General features: G+C 38.6%; 1 protein-coding gene across 4 annotated transcripts in view; it reads right to left on the bottom strand.

Moving 5' to 3' along the window:
• Positions 1–27,632, bottom strand: part of plekha7a (pleckstrin homology domain containing, family A member 7a) — a 151,572-nt gene that overhangs the window by 61,337 nt on the left and 62,603 nt on the right. For all 4 annotated transcript variants that reach the window (XM_073471314.1, XM_073471315.1, XM_073471316.1 and 1 more), the window contains one exon: positions 6,745–6,828. In XM_073471314.1, the coding sequence (XP_073327415.1) occupies positions 6,745–6,828 (84 nt within the window). The remainder of the gene's footprint in view (positions 1–6,744; positions 6,829–27,632) is intronic.

Below are 27,632 nucleotides of genomic sequence, written 5' to 3'. Positions count from 1 at the left end.
AGTCTAATTATTTCTTGATGAACACTAAATCCATCCACCTCGAACTTCAGAATTGTTGTTTGCCAACCTTATGGTCACACTCAAGGAAGTAAGTATACCTTGCTGTATCTCAGCATGTAGCTGTAACTTTGTGCCCTTAAAGCACAAATTAGTGTTTTGACATTTCTGTTTGTGGATGGACAAAACAAATGAGATACGTGTTAATAAGTGAGCTTTAGAGGTTTTGGTTGGCATATCTGAACATTGGAGTGAGCCAGGTTAGCTGTATTTAAGTTAGTTAGTTTTTGCACCGATTTGGAAATACTGTAACTATGCCATTGAGGTTTACAGTATATGACACAAATGTTGCAGATAAAAAAAAACAAGCAAAAAGAAGTATCTTATATGAATAAAAAATGTCCACATCATGGGAAATGATCTGAAGATTCTTTTAAAACCAAGAGAACTTCATAACAGGCCTGAGTGCTATTCTGATGTCAGCCCAAACTTTTAGTTAAAAAAAAGCACACATTCTTAAAAATGTATCTCAAGACAGTTCAGCATCTTCATTCAACATCTTTGAATGTTTGAATTCTAAATATAGAATAAATACTGTATACTGGGATTAGATAGCTCTCTATTTTCTTTGGGCTCTTTTTTCATGAAGCTTCTTTGGTCAGTATTCATGTGTGGGTTCAACTAGTCTTCCAAAGCCATTATGCATTTCCCTTGAGAATGTTCTTTATTGTAATAATTAAGTTGGTACTTCGATGCTGCCGATGGTACTCAGCTGTGCTTTGCATAATCACAGCGTAGAATGTCCTCGAGTATGTCACTGCAATATTACGCTGAGGTACAAAGTAATGCAAGTGCACATCCTACATGAAAGCACTGGTTCCTTCTGTCCTGTGCATAATTCACTATCTGTTTTCATAACCATACATTTACGCACATCGACTGAAGTGCTTTGTGTGTGTTGCACTGACACATTATTATAGCAGCTTGGACAGGCCTGCTTCACGCCTACACAGCTGCTAATAAGACAGATCCATCAGAACATAGCAAGGAAAAATGTAACCTGGTCCCTCCTCGTCTAGAATACAGACTGACTAAAACAGGAGAGAGAGCGAGAGAGAGAGAGAGAGAGAATGAGGGGGAGTGGGTGAAGAAGATGTTAAGAAAATGAAAGAAAAGCAAGAAAGGGGGTAGAGTGATGAGACAAAGTGCAGAGGCATACGAAGAACCAATGACATACTAAAAAGAGTCAGACTGAGAAAGATGAGGAAGTTCAGCAACCAACTACTGTAGATAGAGGATATAGAGGGATATAAAAGGCATAATGACACAAGGAGGTGTGCATCTGTGGTCAGTGCCAGACGAGGGTGGGTGAGAAAAATGCATTACCTGCCATGAGAACAATAATCGTCACTGGGTGAGACTTTAAATGCTAAAAATAAAAAATGTGTGCTAGAATTGCTTCTCAGGCAGGCAAGTAGAATGGATTTTGCAACAAAAATCTGATGATTACATCTGAGCATTTATTTATATATATATATATATGTGTCATTTGTTATGTTTGTCTTTAATACTAGTTGCTTCCATCTTTAATACATTCTGTGGAGAGACGAGTTTACTTTTGTTACTCAAGTATCACATACATCAAAATGAAAACACTGAATTCCTCTGAACTAACTTGAGTTGAGTGAAAATAATGTATTTAAAAGTAATACAAAAGGGGAAGACAAGCAAGATGCAGGTGTGAAGAAAGATTAGAGATAGAGGTGCGTAAAGGGGGTAAAGGAAAAAGACAGGATTAAATAAAATAGAAGGAATAAAGGGGGAATAGAGGCTAAAACAAGCACAGTTCATGACAGAAAATATGAAGAAAAGATAAAGAAAAGAAAAGTGATTGGACTGGATGGGTGGAAACGGAGAGAACAGGAAATGGAAAATAATGAGATGGTTATAGAAATGGAAAAATTAAAAGAGAAAATAGGTTGGTTGCTAGAAATGGAGTCTGTGCAGTCGAACTTCATTAAATTTTAATGTGTTTCTTCATTTGATTAGCAGCTACGAAAGCTCTATTAATTGTTCTTCACTGAATTAGCCACATTTGTACAAGAAAAATGTTAATTGCCATAACCTTGAATGTAAGGGTTGTCTGTCACTATATGTCAGCTCTGTGATTAATTGGCAACCTGTCCAGGGTGAACCCTGCCTGTCGCACAACATCAGCTCAGCTGGGATTAGCCTCAGCCCCCGTAAGCTTATGTACAGATGCTATTGTGAGCCAAAAAATGTATCTTGTGTCTATGTTGACACGTTCATTTAACAATTTCCTGAGAACCATTCAAGACAATAAAAGCAACAAGACAGTGTCTTCTACTGCTACAAGTAAACAAGTGAATTTTCTTTATATAGTGCCAAATCACAACAAAAGTTATCTCATGACACTTTTTAATAAGACCAGGTCCAAACCAACAAATACGAAAATTCAAGCCAGGACTAGCTAACAAAATCCCATCAAGATCACAAATTTAGATGTGGGAGGTATGAGAACGATATTAACGATTGTTTTAGATGATGCCTGTTGTTTACATTATAAACAAACATAACAGCAAAAATTTTAAATCATTAGTGGGTTCAAAATGGGTAAAAAGAAGCAAAAAATGAAGTGAAATAACCTCATCGATCCTCATCAATATTAACATTTGTCCAAATAGCAAATAGCAAAAAAAAACATAACTTGTGAATACTAATGATCGAGACTCAAATCTGAGGAGTATCGAACACATTCACTCCACTAATTTGACTTGATTTGACGATTCAGTAATTCTATAGAAGGGAAATATCTGTCTGGGGCTGAGAGAGGCCTTAAATTCAAAGCCAAGGTCAACAGCACTGATCTCAGGTCAAGGCGAAGGCCTCAGCTTCACAGTCTCCCACTTATTGAGCTGTGGGGTCTCACATGCAGACAGGAGTGCAAGGAAAAGTTGAAGGAGAGACCAACATGAAAACCTGCTCTGGCGCTCTTGAAAGAAGAGCTATTTTATCAATGTATGTACCTGTACATATTTTAAAGGTCCTGCACACCCACGCAGACGTTTTTTAAGGTCACCAATCTCCGTACACACAAAGACACAAAGTTGTCCCACGTCTGCACGTACCATGCACGTTTAATCGGACAAAATATGGGAAAACAATTATGTTAAGCTTTATTTATTCAGGAAATCTAGTTGACATCAATATTTATTATGTCTGAGAGCAAATTACATATACACAAGATCACAGCAAGAAAAGGCAGTCACGCAAAACAATCATCACACACACAGAGACACTGATTACAACAATTATTATCATTACCAAAGTATAAGGAAGCAAAACTTCCTGATAGGTATAACGAATGAGTGTTTCTAAGTTTAGTTTGTTTAGTAATTCATTTCAGTAGTCAGATGGATAGCTCTGGAAACCTGTGATTTATAGTTTATAGTTAGCAGCATGAGAATATAGGATGTCTCCTTTTGAATTTTTACTTATGAGTGTGGCGTTCAATTTGAGTTATGTATGAATCTGCTCACCAACCAAATTCCTCAGTCTATATCACACTATGCTGTTACCCACTCTGAGGACATGGGTCCATGTAGGTTTATCAATTTTTTTGAGCACTTGTGAAATGTATATATATTTTTTGTCTTTTATCAAGTTGTTCTATGACACAACAAAACCAAACCAATGGCATTCAAGACAATATAGTCAATATACAAATCAGAAATGGAGACTCAGAAAGGTGGAAAAACAACAAAACACAAGGTTCCTCATATTGATCCTTGTGGGACCCCTTTGTCAGCATTGTGGGGCTTGATTTTAAAGGGTTGCAGGCTAAGAATAGTTTCAATTCTACAAAACAAACATGCAAGCTAAAGGTCATATTGAACAAGCAGAAAAGGTTGAAGTAGGTGCTGAATAAAAATATCTCTTTACCTTAACTTTATTATGATTGTGAATCAATAATTTTAAAAGTTTTGTAAGGTCCAAAATTTGTTTATCTCTGCGTAAGAATTCTGACAGCTGGTTCCAGCTTCTAACAAGGTTTGTCAGCCAATAGTATAACGCCATGGGTATCACGTTGTCTGTTTCTCGTCAGCGATCAACAGTCTTGGTAGATGCCAGTTTGTGGGAAAAAAAAGAAAGAAAAAGAATGTCTGAGTTCTACAGTACGCACCCAGCATACTTACTGCCCTAATGTTAGCTAGCTACCGTTGACCCAAACAAAGCAATTATCCTACTATGACTATGAAGATGCAGGGTTCAAATGCAAAATCTGGGGGGTCACAGGAAATTACACCATTACGTTACTGTTATTTTCTTATCATAGAAACATTTCAACCACACCATGATGACTGGCTGACCCATCCCATGTCCTCCACTCTCAGTTCAAGCTTTTACCATCGGGCAGACAATTAAAGGTACCAAAATGTCAAATCAATCGTTTTAAAAACTAATTTGTGCCTTCCTCCATTAAAATCCTAAATGGTAAGACAAAGCCTGAGCCTTACACATATGTCAACAATTTGCTGTTTTTATAGTTTAATACTTCTGTGCAATGCTTCTGTACAGCTCAATGATGATTTGTGAAATACTGATCCAGAGTGCAATGTTGTGTAAAGTCATTCAATATTTTGTTGCTTTGTTTGCTCGTCACATCTATTTTTATTGGCACTTTCATGTACAACACTATCGTATCTTACATTCCTCGTGCAATGACAGTCATATGTTCACTAGCACCATGACTGCTGCAAAGGAATGAATTCAATTTTATCTTTTGAACATTTTATGCATTTGCCAAATGTTTTCTGCAAGCATTCAAAACATCCAAATTCCACTTCACCTCCCAAGGCTATATGCAGGTATATTTGAATAGCTGACAGAAATGGAAGTAGGCCTGGAACAGACAGAGCCCCAGTCTCATTCTAGTCAGTCAACTACAGCAGTTAAATAAATAACTCAAAATATGGGAACGCTGTGAAACATATATCTGCATTTCAGTTATATTCCAGCCAAACTGGTTTGCTTGAAAGTGCCAGGAGCATGATTTTGAGTTATATTTCTCAAGTCTCAAACCCCTGAACACGTCAACATCTCTGTGCAAAAGTTCCTAAAAAGCAGCACAATGCTTGAGGTTTTATCTCGTCTGTTTTTCAACTGTAGTAGAGGTGGATTTTTTTGTACTCACGCTGCAAGAAATGTTTTTAAAAATCCACCTGTCTTTTGGATCTACATCACAATTTGGGGCAGCAAGAGAAAATAGCTTCCCTTCTTGTAACAGAGACCTAAGAGACTCTCTATTGTGGTGAAAGTCTGGTGTCGAGTTTAGTCACTGGCAGGACATCTTTGCCCAAACAAAGCCCTTAGAGTGCAATACAACCTGCCTCTTAAACAGACGTGAGTAAGCACTCTGACTTGTTTATTCCAGAGGGACCTGCACTCACCAGGTCTCTTAAAGTGATAAAGCATCATGGACTGGCAAACGAAGGTAAACATCAATGTGCTCAGTTAACTGATGTTAGTCAATATTGTATACAACCTTCAGGGAGATGGATTTAACTCTGGCATAGAGCCAAAGTTCCTAAAAAGCTCTCCAAGTGAATCACACAAAGACCCCCAAGTTTAGGATAAAAGGAATGGTTTATAGTTCGAAATATACTTGTCTGCCTTCTTGTTGAGAAATGGATGAAAGATATGACGCTATGAATCTGACTAACAACACCTCTAAAGCTCAGGCATGAACACTATATTTAATCAATACAAAAAAAGGTGGAACACAGAGGAGTTGTGATTTTCCAGGTTATATTGGGATAACTTTTTCTTGGCCAGGAGTAGTATCTCCTTGGAGTGAAGACGTCACCCTAAAGTTTGTCCGCTGCCTCCTGTCTTTATGCTAAGCTAAGCTAACCACCTGCTGGCTGTAGCTTCATGTTTGACTGGCAGATTTGTGAGTGGCAATGGTCTTTCATCTAACTGCCAGCGAGGAAGAGAAAGAGAAAGAGAAAGAGAAAGAGAAAGAGAAAGAGAAAGAGAAAGAGAAGATGCACTTTCCAGCTCCAATGGTCCGAACAGGAAGAGAGAGCAACATTTTACTGACTCCTGCTTCGACATCACCAGACAGTGGTCTGCACTGCCTGGTGACACACTCCAACATCACCACATGTCCTTGACAAATCCTCCAACATTTTCCTATTTCACTTCTTTCTTTAAAAAGCAGCTCTGGTGAAATGAAAGGCCCACATCTTCCCTTTAAACAACGTTGAACTTCGCTTAAGATCTACCCACCCAACAAAGTTAACAAACTTAAGGAAAAATATTCAAATGATAACTTTAAGGCGTGGGTATAATGTTTTCAATGTCACTGTTAAATAGAAGGTCAGGCAACTGTAAATGATACTCTCACAAACCATGAAACAGTCATCACTGAAGTCAAAGAGCAGAAGATTTCTTTAAATGTTTTTAGATTTTCCCTTATTTTCAGCATCTTTGCATCTTTTTTTCACAAAAAGTGATTAAATACACAGCTCACAGCTTGGCATTCAAGCCATGAATGAAAATAGATCAATGTCGTAGCCAATTTTAGTGCTGTTATATCTAAAAAAAATAGCTGGAGAAAGTCAATGGTTCTCAAAGTATCTGACATCAAATCAAAAACTAAGAACCTTTCTTTATTACTTGTATTGACGGGGCTGCAGAGAAGTAACAAACTCAATTACTCACTGTTCTTGCAGGATAAAATCCAAGTTCTCTGGAGATATCTGCCCGGTCACAGGATGGCGAAATGTTGTGGTCCTCTGGTTATGACTGAAGTGACAGAGGGAGGAGAGAGAGGAGACAAAATTAGCAACCTCGGTTGCACTGTAAACACTGTGAGGGCATCACCCTGGATTTTCACCCCCACTGAGTTCACAAGTACAGCGGACACGAGCCGATCATTCCCCAGAGGAGTAGCGGGCTTAGAGGCTCTATTCAAACCCTCCACCCTGATGGGCCTTCGTCCCCGACTTTCCCAGCCCTGTGTAGAATGTGAGGAGTGGCTGCAGGATCATCACCCCACCCCACCCATTCAACCCACCAAACCCGTCCTGTACAGCTTGTGTGGACTAAAATGTTGGGCTCAGCACAAAACGCTGGACAGTGCAGGGCTGGGCCTCCATCAGTTATAGACTCAGTCGAGCAGAGTGTAAAAGCATTTGACAGGGTAAACAACACAGGGTGATATGGAGGGTCACAGTGTGTGTTAATGTGAGTCTGTTCAGACAACTGTTCTTCAAATGAATGCTTCACAGCAGAGAGTTGACAGTGACTGCTGTGGTACATTGATGTTTATACTGACGTATGAACAGCTTTGAAGTCAATGAACAAAGAGGATAGGGGGCTACATCAGGTGTTCATCTCTTGTGGAGGGACACCCTATGCTACAAAATGAGTGTCAGTACACAATAAAATTTTAAAAAAAATTAAACTTTAAAGCACAATAGGTGGGGGTGGTTGATCTGGCCAAATCACAAATCACGATCCACAATCTAAATTGACATCTCATTCATCAATTTTGAAATGCCCTGCAGACTATAGCCAAACTTTAAATAGCCTATGAGCCTCTCCATTTGCACCATAAAAACACGATACAGCATTAAAGACAGTTTATTTTGGCACAAGCTCCTCATCTCCTAGCTATAACTTATGATGCCTTTTTTAACTAAACATCACCCGAGCAAGTGCCATGTGAAGTTATTTGTCCAATCAGCTTGGCTTTATCACTATTGGTTTGTTCACATAGGATCAGTAGTCAATTAAGTTATGTTAAGTTTGAAAACATTAATTACTGCAATCTCTATGATTTGCCTTCAAGATCACAAACTAATATCATCAGATTGACCTCCCCTAACAAAAAGTGTGCTTTCTTGTGCTTGCCATACTGATATTGACAGAGATACCAGGAAGTGAGCTCACATGCTGTGCCTTATGTTTGTAGCACTAGCATCTAACTGTTGCTGCAGCACTTTCCTCAGCCCATTTCTATTTTTTGGTTTTCCCCTTTCCCCCACACATGCTCTCATGTCTCTTGCTCTCACATTCGAAATCAAAAAATGATGCACTCCTGGGCCTTTAAGCCTGTGCATGGGCCCTTTTGGGGCGTGTCTTAAAGAAATATTCACATCTGCCACACCTACTGCCCAAGTAGGTCAGTCCCTGTACATACAGAATATATTAAAGTATTCAGAGATAGTCTCCATACGACAGTGGATGGATTTTCTGCAAACAATAGAGGATGAATTGTGGTGATTTGGAAATTTTGTAGTAAGAAGATTTTAAAACTTTGTTAATGACATATCTTTGTGTTTCGGACTGGAAATCTTTCAAGTAAAGCAGTAAAAACAACCAATTGGTTTGATCCTAAAATATGACATCAAATGAATGAGTTTTGGTTTCCAAATTACATCTATAAAGTCACCTGTCAGTTCAATAATATACACCTTTTAGATGTTAGTGTAGAGACTAATGTCTTTCTAAATCTCACCCTTAAGACTGGTGTATATAGAGACCACAGGGTCTCACAAACATGTACGAATAGTTTCAGTGCAGCATGCAGTTTGACACAGAATCACTAATGACACAAAACAACAATCTGCAGTCTACCTGCTTAGCAGTCACCATGTGAAGCACAACATTGACGAGAAACACCATGCACACTCAGCAAACAAACCCCATGTGTGTAAAGGTTCAGGTTCAAACCTTTTCCATCTCTAACAACAATCAATACGTAGTATCACTGTTTTCTTATTCACTAGCAGCTGACATTACTCTTGCTGTAGATTCCTGCTTCATGTAGCAGAAGATCAAATCCTACAGGACTATGAGGTTTCCCAGGAGACCTGGGGACATGGCAGCAGCAGGCTCCATAACAGGGACTTACAAAGCCATTATTAGCTCACAGCACAACACCTAAACACAACTTGTCACATGAAACTGATCACATCTAAATGCACTGTGGGTTCCTTCTTTTAAGCTCATACTATTGTCTGTTACACTCTTTCCTGCTGTCAGATGAGACACTTTGACCACTCAACTGCTCGTATTACTATACTAATAAGAGTAACATGAACATGTTACTTACTTAAAAGGTATTTTGCCTTGAGTTGAATTTACTGCTTGCCACCATTTTGTTTTTCTTCTCAAATTTGGATTTTAGGTTTCAGTAAGTGACAGTGAAGCCCAGGTGACATGGGTGTAACAGACTGATATATACAAGTAATCAACTACCAAAGCAGCTCAACACTTCTACACAGGATTACAAATTCATTCATTATGGGTTTTTTTTAGTTGAACTTAAAATCCATATCAGAATCTTCTAGGGGTGGGCTGTGTACCAGTTTCATCACCATCACTGGGGGCACGGTCTGCTACGGCATGGATTTCACAATACTGTTATTACCGTCTGTATTAAAAATAATGTGCTTTATTGTGACTACAATAATATGTAGTTAAAGGGCTAAACATGTACTCATAGAACTGGAGTTACATCCAGTGACTACTTTGTTTTTCTTGCTAATGCCAACTTTGGTACACAATCGTGTGGAAAGTACATGCAAAGCACCCCATTTTCTCCATTGTTGTCTGCAAGAACCAATACAAACTTCATCTACTCTCACCATTCGAGGAAGCAACGACCCAGTGGATTAACCGTATTTGTGATGGAAATGTTGCCACAACAACTGGAAAACTCTTACAGGCTGTGTGCGCTAACCCTTTTTACTTGGGACTGCCTTCTCAACGAGGCCCAGCAACGTAAAAAGAAAAATGCCTTTCAAAACTCAAGCTCAAGGAGGGACGTTTCTGAGTTCAAACTTGGTCTATTGTACCTGCTTACATAAATTTACCTCGGGGGTTTTTGCAAAAAATGCTCTTGAGATGCCTAATCTTTCCCCTTCTGAGAATTAATCAAACTGCATTTACAAATTACCTACATTATCAGGCAGTCTACTCCTCCCAAAACACATGTTGACCTCTTTTTTATTCCTATCCTGAATAAAAAATAATAATCTTTTTTCTTTTTTAAGATATAGTTAGAATCATGTTTGAGTGGAGTAATCCTTTTAATTATGTAGTACCATGATATAATACGATTAATGCAAAAAAAAGACTTAAATCAGACTTAAATTTTAGGTCATTTCACATAGACAACACATAGAGTACACTAATGAGCAAAACAGCAACAGAAATGTGTTTAAAACAGGGTTTAAACTAACCGAACATGAAATATCTCTCAATATAACACAGAAGTTACAAACTGTACAGTGACTGTGCTGGTTGTATACATTTTATTTCTGTTGTACTTTCGAGGAGTTGGACTTTTCTGCTATTTCTGGCTCCATAATGTCAACATTCTCAACTTCTGCAGGCTATGTGTTTGGTTGTCAGGTACTAAGAAAAGAAAAACATCCAGAGCATAATGCAAAGAATTTATAGTTTTCATAAGCCCTGACGAATCACCTACAATGGCCCTGAGGGGACTGTATGAATGTCTGACAGCTGGCCATAAAAAATCCCCTCAGAGTGAAATGCAAAAGAGTGTTTTGGGGAGCATCAAGAACCTTTGCTCCTAATCCACAGGGAGGAGAGCAGCGCTGTACTGGAGATGGCGTTAGTCATGCTGCGAGTCTTACAGGACAGAAACACCCAGTGCTCTAGATAGGAGCATCCCTCAGGGGGATACATTCTCTGTTTAAACATAACAAGGAGCCTTACAGCCCAGTCAGAGGCACTCTAAGAATTTATAATTGTCTGAATAGGATGGAATTATAATCGATCAGTTGTAGCATGAAAAGGAAAACAGATTGTCCTGACAGGCCTCTGAGCCATGAGTTATGACTGAGCTCTCTGCAGAGCTGCTACAAATTCAACACAGATGCTAAATGACAGCAGCAGTGTGTCAGCGCTGTTTTACTGATAAACAGCTACCTGGCTCCACGCAGGCGATGCCATGCATGTTGTTCTGTGGTTACAGATCTGGAGGAAGTCGTAGCAACCTGTTAAAGGTAAACTACTGACGCAAAAACACACAGTTAATAAGAGGAAAGAGTGAGTACACCTTTTTCTGTGCTTATTAAAACGATGAAAGTATCTGCAGTGTGGTAAAAAAGTACCCAAAAGTCATACTTAGGTAAAAGGAAAATAATTACTTTGGTAAAAGTCACAGTAGCCACACAAATAGTACTTGAGTAAATGTCTCAACTTATCTGATATCAAATGCACTTAAAAGGTCCAATTTCTAAACAAAGTTGATTTTTGAGTCTCATTCCCAACTCGTTAAATACTGACACTTTATGATTGTAGGTCGGGCCATCCCAAAGCATCAGTATTTGACGAGTTGGGAATGAGACTCAAAAATCATTTTTTTACAAATTGGACCCTTAAGAATCCAAAGGAATTTTTGGCAATAAATAAAATAAAATAAAAAATAGTCAAATCCAATAAATCCCAAGTTAAAGTAAAAGTTAATTATACATCTATTTATATACATGTAATTACTGTAAACTATGGGTCAAAGGATTATCAGCCTGGCAGACTATCGAATCCATTATTCAGCATTTTCTGATTATAGGAATATGTTGTGTTTTTAATCCAGTATCTGATCAAATATATTAATCTAAAAATATGTTACTTTGGCTCTGATGCAGCATGAAATCTGCAAAATAACCAGTAACTCAAGCTATCAAATACATGAAGTGGATTAAAAAGTACAACATTTGCCACCAAAATGTAGTGGAGTGGAAGTATAAAGTATCAGAAAATCAAAATACTCAGGTAAAGGGTTCTTAAGTAGTTATTGAGTAAATGTACTTAGTTACATTCCACTACATATTATCCGTATCTGTATCCCTACTCAGATAGGCAATGTTTAAACTGGAAGTGAGCAGGACTAGCTGGAAGTTGTAATTTTAAACCTGAAATTAAAATAGATTAGAGAACTATTTACAGAACAGCCTCAGATTATTGTTGTCAAAGCTTTTTCTTCAATAATGGCTGAATTTGCAGAATTTAAAACACTTTAAATAACAAGAATCAGAAAAAACTTCATATAAATATGTCTATCTACTTTGGTTGATTATGGTAATACATTCTTCAAATGATAAATTTAAAAGTTATGAATTTGTATGAGAGAGGCCTTTGGTGGATTATGTGAAAGGATTAGATTAAAAAAATTAAATACATTGGCAGGAAAATGTTTCATAAATGAGGACTTAATTTACATTAGTATGAAATTATGCTAACAGGATTAATACCATTAACATCATTATTACATTAATGGTTTATGTTAATGTGACTCCAATCCACTAAAAGCAAAGCTATTCAGTGAGTAGCTTCCTTAAGACTGCTCCAGACCACAGTGATAATCTGAGTGTGAATATGTGACGCAAGGCATACTCAAACACCTCTGTCTTAATGAATTTTTTTTTTAAATGCTGTTACATAGGACAATAAATCAACTCATGACACATAAGAGTTTAAAAAATGATCTTAATTTTGAACTGATGAAAGCCGTAAGACCATCTGTCATTCACACAAAAGTGTAAGAGGTAATAGAGGCATGCAGAATTCACAGCGATCTTATGAAATTAAATGCAATATGTTAAACCCATTAACTCCCATCTCTTTGCCAGACTATTAAGTGGCAAAGATGTATTTATGGCTGCTGAGGACTCAGTCACCTCAAATCCTCTCAGTGAGCCGAGCATTATTCGGATATTGATCGCATGCATTCAAACAAACGCTTGTTTATTTTTGAGCTGAAGTGTAGCACTTCTCCTGGGAAACTGATACATCCACGTCTGATTGCTCACAGAATATGAATGGGAACAGCGTGTCAATGTCCTGAGAGGTTGTTTATCAGCAGCTGTGATTTCACCCTGCAGCGAGGTTCAAAATAGTACAAGATATAATAGACGTGATAGTGTCATTTCAGATGAGCTGAGACAAGATGACCTGACCTGTAAAGGAAAAAATGTTGAAAGTAGCCCTAAAAGCTTTATATAGCACCCTTTTAACAACACCCTTTAACACTGGTAATAAAAGACCTGTTTCACAATGTACCCTGCATCTCTGGTTCCATTTGCCATTTGGTGTGTTCTGAATATATATATATATATATATATTTTTATTATTTTTTTTCCAGTGTCCAGTGCAGCTTCAGTGGAGTTGGATGACATAAAACTATCAGTGTCAGTTGCTCAGATTCAGCAAGAGGCTTCTACCTGGAGTGACCACTTTGCAACATTTCAAGAACTAAAAAATTACAGCAGAACCAAGACCAAGAGTCGTAAATAAGAGAAGCAAGATATGAGACGTGCGGCTGTGGCTCAGAGTGGTCGTCCACCAGTCAGAGGGTCATTGGTTCGATCCCCGACCCCTGCAGTCTACATCTTGAAGTGTCCTTGGGCAAGGACCCCCAAGTGCTCCCCTATGACTCTTCTATTGGTGTGTGAGTGTGTATGAATGGTTATTACTGCTGACGAGCCGGTGGCACCTTGAATGGTAGCCTCTACCACCTGTGTGTGAACGGGTGAAGGCTGACGTGTTGTAAAGTGCTTTGAGTGGTCGGTAAGACAAGAAAAGAGCTACGTATATAAAACCCAGTCCATTTACCATATAAAAGCAGTCCATTTACATCTACATGTAGGAAAATGGTGCCATTACATACTAAGCTATCACTAATGTTGAAGTTACCTCCATATAAAAGTGAGACTGTTTATTAAATGGGGCCATTTTTTTGACTGAATTAAGTAGAATAGGATGCAGGAGATAAAGGGAATCAATATGAATGAATGTATGAATCAAGAATTTTTTTAATTAGATTTTAATTAAATATAGATATAACAATGCCTGTCCGCTATGTGTTAAGCACAACAGCATTTAAGTTAAGTTGAAGGGGGCTGGACCAAAGTGGATACGTGTGTATCGATACTGTGGAAAACGAGTATTGAAACCTTTCCAAAAATTCTGACTCGATGAATGATCTCCCATAAATAATACTACTACTATAATAAAATATATGATCCAGTTTATACCAAGACTACTGTCAACAAACTTATCAACATAAAATATATTTGCCGTAACTAATTTTGAATGTTTTAAATATATGTGGTTCAGGTACATGAGAAGAGGTAGCTACACACCAAACAGCTGATGTTTCAGAAGGCTGGACATTTATAATCTGACAACTACATTTGAAATCAGGTTTAATCAGACACATAAAGGCACTTGACCCTGACTGAAAACTCATACATAAACAGTGTCTCATACAACGTTATCAGAGAACGGAAGATGTCATTGTTTTCAGGTCACAAATTTCTGTAGTGCGTTTGTTTTTATGTGGTTTTGTGGGTCTGAGTGACTGGAGTGTTTATATGTTACATTACCTCACTTGAAATGTGTATGAACTCACAGTACACAAACAAACATGTATTCAAAATGTAGCTGAAGTGGGTCAGAGAAAAATGTTTGTGTGAAGGCTTTAAATTCAAAGCTTCTTGCTCAGCCTGTCATTGTGTTCCTGGTGTACAATATCTCTCATTATTTCACTGTACTGTAGCTCACTGTGGCTGAGAGGTAAGTGCACCTGAAACACAGCATCAGCTAAAAGCAAGCAGTGCTGCTGTTAAAATGTATTCCACTCATCCAAACATTTCTGTTGTCCCACAAACTTTCATCTTGAAGGACAACTGAGGCACTACTCTACCGTCCCCTGCTCGCTCTCCAGCCATGAGAGACTTACATAACTACCATATCATTAAAAGAGCTACCTCTTAAAAAAACCCAAAGCCTACTGATTAAAATAGCCCACTTGATGCTGACATGCTGCATGCAGCTTTCCATGTAAGGTGTGGTATTTACCTGCACAGTAGCAGTGCCAACTACAGAAGGTTGATTAGTTCAGAGTCAGAGGATGTAAAGTATGCATGAGCTGGGTATCTGAAAATGCTGAATGCTATTTTACTCTGAGGAACAAACATTTTCTAAAAGCCCTCTCTTTCATTTAATAAAAGAGACAGCATTCTCAAATGGTAATGTTATAATCCTTAAGATTTTTATGATGCTTGGCACAGAAGTAATTGTTGGTTATCATTTGAACCTTGAACCTTGTCAAAAATGCATCTACAAAACAAGGCATGGTGATTTTCTGCATTTTTTGACAGCAGATCAGTTATAAATACAGCAGAGAGTAATATTTTCGAAAAGTAACTAACTCTGCTTACTGTGCTCGGGTGTTGAGTGACAGACTACTCTCTACCTGTGTGAGGTATGAAAGCAGATCAATTGAGTCATTATAAAAAATTGAAAATAAAAATACTGAATTGTATATTGAAACAACTTGTGTTTGTTTGTTTGTTTAACAGTAACATCAGTTGCTCTTCTGTTGTATTGACAGCGCTTCTCAAAGGGACCTGGAAGCACATTTGCTGTTACCACCAGTAACAACAGGTGGTGCAATATCAACCAGTGAACTGAAATCTTAGAATGACAATAAATGTTGTCAAAACACAAGCATCTGTGCAAAAACTATAGTAAAATTTTGATTTAAATTTGATCAAAGGCTAACTGAAAAATATAATTAGCTTTTGGCAATTGGCAGTTTTTGATTACCGGTGCTACTGAGACATTTCACTCAGTGTAAAAAAAGCATTGATGTTTGATAACTGGCCTCATACATTTACCACAATAATGACTTGACATTCAAAAGTCCCGCTGGTTGAATGCTTACTGAACTTATAAAAGTAGAAAAGTGCATTTATCTTTTTTTTCCCATACCGAATATAACTTGATTTATTTGAATGGTTCAAATCAATACAACCACAAGTCGACCTTTCTAATTACTCTCTACAGCAAAACATCTAACAGAAATAACTGCACACAGTAATACAAGTGTAAGCTCACAGTGAATAGGAACTTTTTAACTGCTAAGTGTGGGTGATGGGACATACTTCATGGTCTAAATCGCAGCCCTGCTCATGCACTATGTACAGTACCAACTCAGGTTACTCATGAGCACAGTGCCAAAAATAACATGAAACCTACATATTTTACATTTTACATGCAAGCAGTCGGACAGCAACACGATTTCTCCTGCAGGGATTCTGATACATTCATGCAGGGCTCAGACGGTTTTAACCTTCACATTGTCATTCAAAAAAATATTGTGATTTCCTCCAACTGTCTGCAGCAAATTAATCAAACTAGTTGATTCCTCCCTCTCACCATTAGTGTCAGTTTGTATTTCAAAATCTGAAGCCAAACTTGTAATGACAAAATCAGCTCCAACTGCTTCAGCAGGGTTTCTCAGATGCAGCCAGTTGAAGACTGTGATTGCACCAATCAGCTGATCTCAGACATATTGTATACAGCACATAGATTTCTTGTGATTCTGGCACCTGTTTCAGCACTCATCCCAGCAGGGAAAAATGTGCCTCTATCAAAATCATCAAATCCATCACGGTTTCTCCTCTGTGCACCTGAGATGTAGCCAGAAAAGTTAAAATGAACTTTTACTTTGTTATTGATCGCGTTTTATAAAAAAATAAGCTGACACAGTATCCAGACAAACTATTAAGACAAAACCCCTCATGACTTTGCTGACTGAGTAAGGCACAGTGACATCTCTCCCTTTCATACCAACATCCACTCTCAGACATTAATTCTTGGGTTTTGTGACACGAGACTGGAATCACAAAGAAGATATTCAACTAGTGCTTTCATGCCCTGTACTTTCGGACCAAAGACAGAAACCCTAACAAGCTGTTAAGACAAAATGGCTCATTATTTTGTCATCTGGGAGAAAAGCAAACCAAAGAGCACTCTGCCTTTCAAGCCAGTTGAGAACTTAAATTCTGTTATTTTTTGATCTTTTATTTATCTCCAATTATCAGAATAGTTCCCTTGCAGCTGAAGCAGACTTTGTTTTTTACTCAAAGGCAGGCGTGACATTAGGGGATTTAAACTGAGCTTTCATCTTACAAGACAATCTTGACCACTGAACTGCTGTCAGCTAGTATCCTCTGTGCCTCTGCGTTTGACTTTTTTGCCCTCGTCCCTATCCACATGACATTTATGAAGGACGGCTGGTAAACCTCCGGGGTTACGTAAACACGGCTCTGTCCATGACAGCACTCGCAAAACACATCTCACCTCTCATGCAAACACACATGATCACACATACCACACATGAGCTCTCTAACTTGCAAACAGTGCACACATTGCACCTGCTGTGTCATGTGAGACTGAAGTGTCACCCTGTTTTTCAAGGAACTCCATTTCCTTCACTCCTGTTTGTCCTTGCAGCCAAGTTACAGAAAAACAAACTGCAGACATGATTATTCTATTACTCAACTCTTTTAAAACAATTACCAACAAATTGGGTAATTTGTGAATTGTTTAAGTCATTTATTAATCAAAATTTACTATGTTGCTAGTTCCCACTGAGTCCCAATTGGCTGACAGTGACCTTTATAATTGCATATTGATAACCTGATTGCCTAATAAAGCAAAATAATCATTTTTGGAGGGAAAAGAACAAAGAGACTTGATTTGCAATCACATTTAGTCCAGTTTTGTAAATTGTGTTTTTGTCATTAAAAAGGTGCTCCATATTGAATTAAATCATTAGAACGTATAACTGCCAAATTTATCTTAATTTAATCTAATTTGGAGGAAATACTAAACAAAAGTTAGCACAGATGTTACTGGAGTCTGTAGCTCATATTCAAGGTACTGTAAGTAAGAGTCTGCATCCGAAATTCATAGCTAAATTATTCTATAGCTAAAATGACTCATGATTCTAACTTTTGCATCTCTAAAATGCAGAGCACTGCTCATGGACAGATTATTAATAATCATCTGCTAAACATAAATATTACTAATTTAAAGTTCTCAAAAATCAGTCATTTGCATGAAACCTTGGTGTTTTTTGAAACAATTGTTGCTATTTGCAGATGTCTCCTTGTATTTATTTCAAAGAACATGCAAGATGAAGGCCAGTGAAAGCTTTTTATGACAGTGTGCATTCATTAGAGCAAGGTAAACTAACTCCTAATGAGGTAAAGCTAATATCATGTTATTGTCTTAGAGCAATCGAGCCAAACACATTATATGAGACAGAGTGTAAAAGAGGCTGACTGAGGACTGCCAGGCTTCTCAGCTGGGCTTTTGTTTTGCATTCAGTTGTTATCCAATGACTCTGCCAAGGCTAATGTGGTAATGATTTACTGATGCTAAAATGCAACACATGGCACTCTGACATTTCCTTTTATTGATGATGGACTGATCAATGTGTCCCCATCGCGATGAGCCACACCTCCATGACTGTGAATGATGTTTCAAAAAGCAGAGCTGTTGGTGTTAACAGCAACTCTCATCCCAGGTAAAAAAAAACAGGAATTTGTCTTTGTACCATTTGTCACTGCACACACTGGCTGTTTTTTAACAGATGTGTAGCAGACTGTGCTTTTTTTAATTATTTGGTGAGTGGGTGTTTTCACAGTCAAAGGTCACATCTATTTAAAGGTTTTTTCCAGATGAAATGTGTTTGAAGTGCAGCGAGGGAGGGCGGGGAGGAGTGCTGCCGGTGCAGTATGGGGAAACACAGCAAGGTCATTCCCATTCAGAGCACACTGTACATGTTAAACAAAATATGTGAGAGAGTGTGTTACGTGTGTGCAGGTATTGAGAGAGAGAGCAATGATGCTTGCATTTCTTGTATGTGTGGGTGAGAGTGTGTGTTTCAGAAAAGGGTAAACCACAGCGATGTGTGTGTGTGTGTGTGTGTGTGTGTGTGTGTGTGTGTGTGTGTGTGTGTGTGTGTGTGTGTGTGTGTGTGTGTGTGTGTGTGAGTGTGTGTGTGTGTGTGTACAAGTACAGTACTGATACTCTGCTAAAATTTTACTGTTGATGTAGAAAGAAATAGCTTCATTAAATGTGCTCGGTAGAAGTTATTTTGAACACTGTGGCTACATGTGACCTTTTCAAGTCTAAAAAGCTAAGTGTTTAAAGTATTTTGGAAATAATTAAAGTAAAAAGCCAAATGACTCTTCATTTACTGGCAAATTGACACAATGCTGCACAAAAAATCCACATTTATCCAGTTTAAGACTGGGTGGGTTCTGGTGTGATTCAACTGGCCCAAAAAATGTGCTCTCTGTTAAGATGATAGGGCTGAACAATATGCAAAAAATATCATATTGCAATTATTTTGACAGATATTGTGATATGAGTTACAATTTTAGTGTAAAAATTAATTTCTGTAATTAATAACAATTTTTTTTTAATCTTGCAAGGCAGCTGGACTGCGAGATCATGTGATCAAGCTAGGTGCACACAGGTATTGAACACATAAGTGTCCTTTGAGGAACTACTGGCAGCTATAGAAGGCAGCTACAGGCGTGCTTTTAATGCGACAACCATCGAGAGAAGCAACTGGAGAGCATATTTCAATGACACAAGAACAAAGAACATCACTGAAGGTTGTCCTCTACGGAAAAGATGTGCTCTTCTCTCAACTAGCTTCAGTAAGGGTTTAATTAACCAACTGGCTCCACTGGTGATAGCACTCCCCAGTGCTGATCTGATTGGTCCAAGTTAGCCTGTGAAAGACGGTGATAGACAGATGGTTTGCCCAATAACCTGTCAAGTATGATTTTAATAGTGCCTGCACCTTTTCCAAACAGTATACAGCAATTCCTTCCGAGGTGTTTATGTGTGGCAGATCATTTGGCATGTGAGGTTAACAACTAATTGACACTTTGGTGCATGGCCTAATGTTTAAATAAAAATCTGATAATTGAGTTGCACAATGCCACAGCCGGGTTTTGGGGGGGGGGGGGGGGGGGGATCCTTATTTGGCTGCAGTACCAAAGTAGGTTAAAACATTATCACTGTTGATTTTCAGCAGCCAGCAGAGTGGGCCGCTGGCACGGCAGCTCTGATTATTTAAAAGCCACTGAAAGTCCGAAGAGCTCCCCGATGATCCTTTCAGCCTCCAGCTCTCAGGGACAGATGTTTTTTTTTTTTACAAAAACAGAAGTAAGACAAAGCACAAAGCACACGCTTAATGAATTAGTGCTCAACAATTAGTCAATGCATTGATTGGTTCATTAACAAAAAGTAAATGAATGCCAAACAGTTCCTGGTAAAATCTACACAGAATGTGACTAAATGCTATTCTCAAATTATTGTAAATTGAATAAATTGATAAATGTATTTCCTGTTTATTGTTGTAGGAATGCCTTGCCAAAAGATACGTGGCCGAAAGAAGTATGTGATTTTGTTAGGAGCTTGCCATTGAGCTGCTGCAGTGCAAGTTTCATATGCTACTTAAATTTTGATGATGTCATTCACAATTCCACAAATTCTAACATTTAAAGGTTATTTGGCTGAGGTATAAAAAAAAAACTTTAAATCCACTTAACAGATTGTCCAATTAAAATCAATCCTCATGTCAGAATCTCTTTCATTTCTCAGCCAATTTGGCACTGTAACTGAAATATCGGATCGAATCAGGACCTTGTGAAATTGGAATCGAATCAATTCGGGACATCAGTGGCAATCATCAGCTCTACTTATCACCCCAATCTGACGATAAGTGCATTTTACTGAGTTTAGCAGTAATGGCACAGGAAGGGGGTCATCCCTGGCTTACTTTTGTAGAATTTGGCTCGGGAGAAAAACAGTTTCCTTCAACTGCTCCTGACCTACCTGCACCCATACAAAGAGACATACTATCATAAAACTTATATTTGCAGAGCAGTCGAGCAAGCCAAACATTATCAGTCCAAGAAACATCTGTGAGTCACTTTATGTTGCTGGGTTAGTGCTGGCAGTAGAGAGAGAGCAGCCCTGCCAGCCGCTCAGTGCTGCTGCTGTAACATTAGAGCACACTTCCACCTTGTTTTGCCACTGGCACTGCAAAAAAAACTATGAAAAGATGTAGGAAGCTTCCTCAGCATAATGAAAAGCAGAAAACCATTTTTCTATTTTTTTTTTTTTTTTTTTTTTTTACCTGTGTCCTCACGGTCACTGCTGTCTGTGGCTTCATTACTTTTGTTCCCCTCCAAGCATGTGAAAGTGGATGAATGCAGCATGTACTGCACACTGTGTAACAAGGAGGAGGGAGCGCCAGCATGCTAGCTCAGTCCTATAACTGGCCAGGGGGTAAAGAGACGGAATACAATCTGACCACTACAAACACACACACACACATAGACATGCACACACACATAGACATGCACACACACACACACACACACACACACACACACACACACACTCAGTTACCCTGCTGGATTCCTAGCAGGCTGCTGCTGCCAGTAAATTCTTTCCTTGGCCCAGTGAGCATGAGGCAGTGACACATTTGGTTCAGCTCCATGCTGCTGCCACCATCTCTTGTTCAGGTTTCACAGCCATCCACTACCACCTACCCACCCACACATCCAGCACACATCACAAACACAAACAGCCTCTTTCATTTGATTTTCTCACAGTCCCTCTCTCTCACGCTCTCCCCATCACTCCCTTCCTCACTCCCACTCAGGCTAGGAAACATTCAGAATTGCCCCTTGTTTGATTAAATGAAGGTGTATATGAGTCCACAGAGGTTTTGTCAGGTTAAGTGGTATAACCAGACATATCTGCCTGTGTGACAGAGTGTGAGCTGAATGCTACCAGTGTGCCCAGTGGCATGAAAATCTCTGTAATGAGCATTATTAAACATCTCTTATATTATACCTCAGTCTATCAGGCTGATAAACAAGACCTATTATCACACTTGTAAAGCTAGTCTTTTGTGCCTCGACATGTTGGACACATTTCCTCTCAGTGGTGATGGCTAAGCTTTTAAGTTGCTTTATTATTAAATTGTGAAAGGCCTTTAGAGTTAGGCTGGATGTAGTGTACTGGAAAAAGCTTCAGTGAATCTAACTGGATTTTTTTCCCTGTCTAAATACAACAGGATTCAGTACTTTAACATAAAGAGGACTAACTACATCTGCATCTACAGATGGCATAATGCAGCTCACTCTGAAGCTCATCAATGACTCAACCCCTGCATCATCTCCCACTCATCTAGCTCCTTGTCACAAACATTATTTATCGTTCCGACAGGAAGTATAGGCAAAGTAGATCTGCTTACAACCCAGTGTGTGACCTCAAGCCTTTAGGAGCTGATGCATGACGCATCATTTTGCTCATTACATCACAGCACTTTTATGCCAGGCAGCTCCCCCATCTCTAGTTTCAGTGTGACCCAGTAAATTAAAAAGCATCTCCAGCAGCACAGAGGGGATGAGGTGGGACTGACAGAGGCAGGGCAGTTGCTCAGCACTACTGGCAAACGGAGGACAACACGGTGCCAGTAATAACTGAGGCAGACACGGGCATTGCTGACATCACTGGCATCACTGGAATGGAGACTCTGCTGCCAACACCCAGACAGAAATAAACTCCACCTGCCCATCAGTGCCATCTACAAATCTGCTACTCAATTTTTTTATAACCACATTTGAGGGATCACTGCAAAGAAGGTGTGTATATCGGCTAATATATCGATAGTGGAATTTTATACTCCCTAATATTGGTATCGCCACTGGCCCCAAAAACTGCATATCGCTCTAGCTCCAAAAGAAAATCTCAAAAATTTGTGAAAAATGCTCAACACAATTACCCCGAGCCCAAAGTGACATCTTCAAGTTCCTTTTTTTTGTCCAAGCAACAGCCAAAACCCAATGACCCTTCATTTACTGTCATAAATCCTTACATTTACAACCGGCAAATGTTTGGCATTTTTGTATGAAAAATGACTGAAACAATTGATTATCTTTATAGTTGGCAATCACATTTCTTTCAACTGACTTATCGTGGCAGCTCTCAGGTTATTTTTTAAATGAGTCCAGAAATATAAAAAAATTATTGGGTTTTTCACCATCCACCTGCATTCATATTAGATGGAAACATAATTGTTTCATTAGACATCTTTACAGCAGCAATTACTACCTATTTAGCCTCTTCATAATAACCATTATTACTCCATGATAATGAAGTTAAGGCAGTCCATACGGTGAAACAGAGCTCTGCAGTTTAAATGTTAATACTGACAGTAATGATAGTCTGGATCCCTTCCCACAATTTCGGATCTTGCCAACAGCCAAAGTCAAAGTGGCAGTAAAACACTCAACACCTCTCATCCCTGTGTTGTGGTTGTACCACTTGTATCACACAATAAACACTTCACATACACACCATTGTCTGTGTTGACAGCCCACAAAAGGCAAAGACTTCACAGTGCTGCCCAGCAGGTCCTTGAACAACACCGCAAACGCACCTCCAACGCATCATATGGTGACAAAATAAGTCCTGGCGCTATATGAAGGGGGGTGCATGTTTTCACGGTGCTGCTATGCTACAAATTAGTTATTTGCTGAGATGGTATTGGTATTTGTTTGAGTGATTTACTGCACACTAAACCCTGACATATGCCAAACCCTTTTTCTAGCAGGTGTTGCAGAATAAATCATCACTTGACAAAACCGTAGATCATACTGTTGATTCATTAGGAGCAAAAGAAAATAAGTTGAAGTAAAACTTAGTTGCAGTTTGAATGTTCTGATAAATGTGAGAATTTTTTTCTTTGTCATCCCCCAAAATAAATGAGTGAAATGATCAGCATTCATTATTCAAAACCTTTCGACCTGCAATGGGCACACAAGCTTGGAGCAAGCTGTACTCATAAATTTGAATGAGCAATGTTAACAAGCCAGTTTAATTTTCACCACATGGATGCAGATGGCTGATGCAGAAAAATGACTAAAATTCAACATATCTGTGCATCAGGCTTTGGCTCCCACTGGATCTCATTTCAAAACTGTTGTTAATGATCAGTGTTTTCAAGTTGAACAGCTGTGGTTCTATTGTCCTCCGCATAAAGATGGCTGCAGTAAACAACCAACGTTTTGTTTTTTTTGCTGTAATAGTGGTGTGGCAGTGAAAGGATGGCAGTGTCAGTCAGTCAGTCAGTTAACAGAAATCTCTGATCAACTATTGCATAGATTGCCATGACATTTATAACAGACATTTGTGGTCCCCAGAAGATAAACCCTAATGATTCTGTGGCCCCATGAGTTTTCTGCTAGCAACAAGAGAGGGTTGACATTTAAATGAAATGTCCGTACAACTACTGGATTGCAAGCCATGAAATCGGGTGCAAAAATGCATGTTCCCCTCAGGATACAATGTAATAACTTTTGTGATTCTTCTGACTTTGTCATCTAGCACCATCATCAGATGGAAATTTGTCATGTAGGTGTTTATTGAAAGACATTGGCATTCAGCTCAGCCTTAGCTATACTTTGAGTTTAGTCCTAATTAGCAGATATCAGCATTAGGGCTGGGCAACCTGGCCCTAAAAATAATGTTGTGATATTTTTAGGCTATATTGCAAAAGCACTTTATAAATACTAGGACTGGGCAACAAAATCAATTAAAAGATGAAGATATTTTTGACCAAATACCTTGATATTGATAATGCAACAATATTGTGGGGCTGACTATTGAGATTTTTTGATAATAATCATCAGTTATATGAATATAGTGACTGATTGGGTTTAGGCAAGGGTTAGAACAAGTACAACAGTGTGGTTAGTTCACAAAATTCACTTTACTGTAATGCAGCCTTTAAAACCAGGAAAAGACAACACTTGCCATGTCACGATTAACGATATCCAGAATCTAAGACAATATATAGTTTTGTACAGTATCACAATAACAATGTGATATCATTACACCACCCAGTCCTAGTCAGCAAGCTACTAAACTAAGATGGTGAATATGGTGCACATTATAATTTAACTTTGAGCATGTAAATGGTAAATGGACTGCACTTGCAAACAAGGCCTGGGAAGATGACATATGTTATGCATTATGATAGTGTCCTGTAATCTCATGTGGGATGGGCCAGATATTGGCATGACCCATAAATAAAAATTTACTAACTAACTAACTAACTAACTATAACTAACTAACTACTACATAGCACCTTACAAAAGCACAAAGCACTTTACAATTAGTGGAGAATACGAGTCTATTTGTGACAGAAGAGAACAGCAGCCATGTAAAGCTTTACAGAGCAAAGCATTTGGTCAATTTTATGATAAACACACTGTGCAGACTCAGGTGCATCTATATCACAACAAAGTCAGAAATATTAACAATAAACACACTTAAAAAAAGACAAATTACGAAACAATTTAACTGCATAGCCTACTCAACCATAGCATAATCACAAAATTCAAGATAAAATGATTAAATAAACATTATCTGAGCAAGTCAGGCAGACATGACAATCCACTTCTGAAATGCTCCCAGTGGGATAAAAAGCCAGGTGGAGGATGGAACAAAACAGCATCACACATGTCAGGTAACAGAGACATGCCCAATGGAATCATCGTGACAAAGCTGCCGTACAAGGTGTTTGCCTTTCTATTAGGAGCAGTTAACAGTTCGGTGTCTTGCCCAAGGACATCTCAATATGTGCACTGGAAGATGTCAGTATTTAGCTCAAAGCCTCACAGAGCTGCTAGCATGGCTGTAGATTTTGTCTTGTTACAGCAAACTTCCAGAAATAAAGTTACTCCTCGCTTCATTCCTGGGGCATTGTTTTGAAATCATCACCTTTCAATTTTTTTAATTAGAGTGCAGGAATGAAAACAAGTTCTGAATCCAGGTCTAGGACTGTGACCATCTCAAAGAGTTTTTCATGAAAATACACCATGTAAATGCAATAATAAGGCTGGATAAATCCCAGCAGGGTGACATTTACAAACCTAGAATGATACAGTATGCATTTACATAACTATATCAGCCGTTGATAGGCTTGACTCACAGTCACGAGGGCTCGTTCTTCAACGTTCATTGTAGTGTGTAAGCCCATTCCAATTATCCAGACCACTTTGCAGGAGCATTTCCTGAAAGCTCTACGGAAGTCAGCTCACTGCTTGTTCGACACTTGTCCACATTCAAATCAGCTGTGACGTTTTGGCCCCCTGCCTCAGCGCCTGACTGTTTCTAATTATAGCCACTCTTCACCCGGCTGAGGAGCAGAATGCCTATTAAACGTGCTATTGCAGAGATAATGAAAATATTTTGCATTAGCATAAACAGGAATGGCAGTGGAATGAAGCCCTGTGATTGGGGAGAGCATGTAGAAGAGTGAATAATACTTAGGCTCATTACGAAAGTGCCTGCGCTGCCTAAAAATTAGCCCTCATACTGCAATTTGTGCCTTCACAGCAAATAAGATTCATTGTGAGCACATTGAGAAGCTGCTTGAGAGAGGGGGGATTCGGGAGGCTATTAGGGGGCACAGAATATGTTGCAAAATAAGCAACTTTACGGATTTTAAAATTAAAACTGAAATACTTATGCATGAGTCAAACAGTTTCTCAGTTTTTTAGACAATAAAGTCATCATTTAATTGACGAGAATGAAGATTGGAAAGTAATAGAGGACAAAAATGTCCGAAATAAGTGCAAGGTTAACATAATCAGCAAAGTAACAAGGCTCCTATTTGCAGGCAGCACTTCAGCTGTGTGGCTGGTCTACATGGGCATGGGTCAACATTGAGTGGTAAAGTGTAGGAAAAATGTGTCAGTGGTATAACTCAAGCTGTTGTTCCAAGCCTCGAAGCTGCAGAATCTCTGCCTCCAGTATGTAGGGTTAATAACATAATGTGATACTTTATTGATCCCTGTCGATCACCCTCAGAAGAGCTCTGCCCCCTGCTTGGGATTCAGAGATTTGTTGAAGGGCACAACAACAGGCTAATGCTTGCAATAAAATTTAATTAAACTTAATCTTGAGTATCAATGCTTAAGACAAACAAGTGGTCTTCTTGTTAAAATTGTAAAAATAAAATATATAGCATACACTTAAAGGGATATGAATATTCATTTTAAAATATGTCTTGCTGCTGGTACAGTTTCAGCAGTACAAAGCTCCGCTTCTTGTCAGTGCTAAGTGCTGCTTCTCCACAAGCAGAGCTGATGTCATCTACTGCAGATAATACAAAATATAAATAAAAAAGACCTGACGTATCACTTTAAGCTAAATGTGAATGTCAGCATACCAATATGCTCACAATGACAATGCTCACACACAAATGTTCAGATAATGCCATCTTAGTTTATAGTGTTAGCATGCTAACATTTGCTAATTAGCACAAAACATAAGGTACCGATACAAGGCTGAAAAGTAAGGTGAACAATAAAGTTTTTACAATTCATCCTCTGGGGAACATGAATGTGTGCACAACATTGGACAATCTATCCAGTAGTTGCTGAGAAATTTCACTCAAAACCCCAAAGGTCAACCTCACAGTGGCGCTAGGGGAAAACTCAGAGGATCATCAAGGTCAAATGGATTCATCCTCAGTGGATAATGAATGTCTGCATAAAGTTTCATGGCAATCCATCCTACAGTTATCGAGATTCAGTGGAGCGATTGACTGACACCGGCATTCACAGAGCCATGTCGCTAACTTCGCTAAAAAATAATACAACAAAAAAATCAGT

Source organism: Pagrus major, chromosome 8 (assembly GCF_040436345.1).
Source record: "Pagrus major chromosome 8, Pma_NU_1.0".
NCBI lineage: Eukaryota > Metazoa > Chordata > Actinopteri > Spariformes > Sparidae > Pagrus > Pagrus major.
Note: the sequence above shows the minus strand (reverse complement) of the source record. Positions and strands in the feature narration are given on the sequence as shown.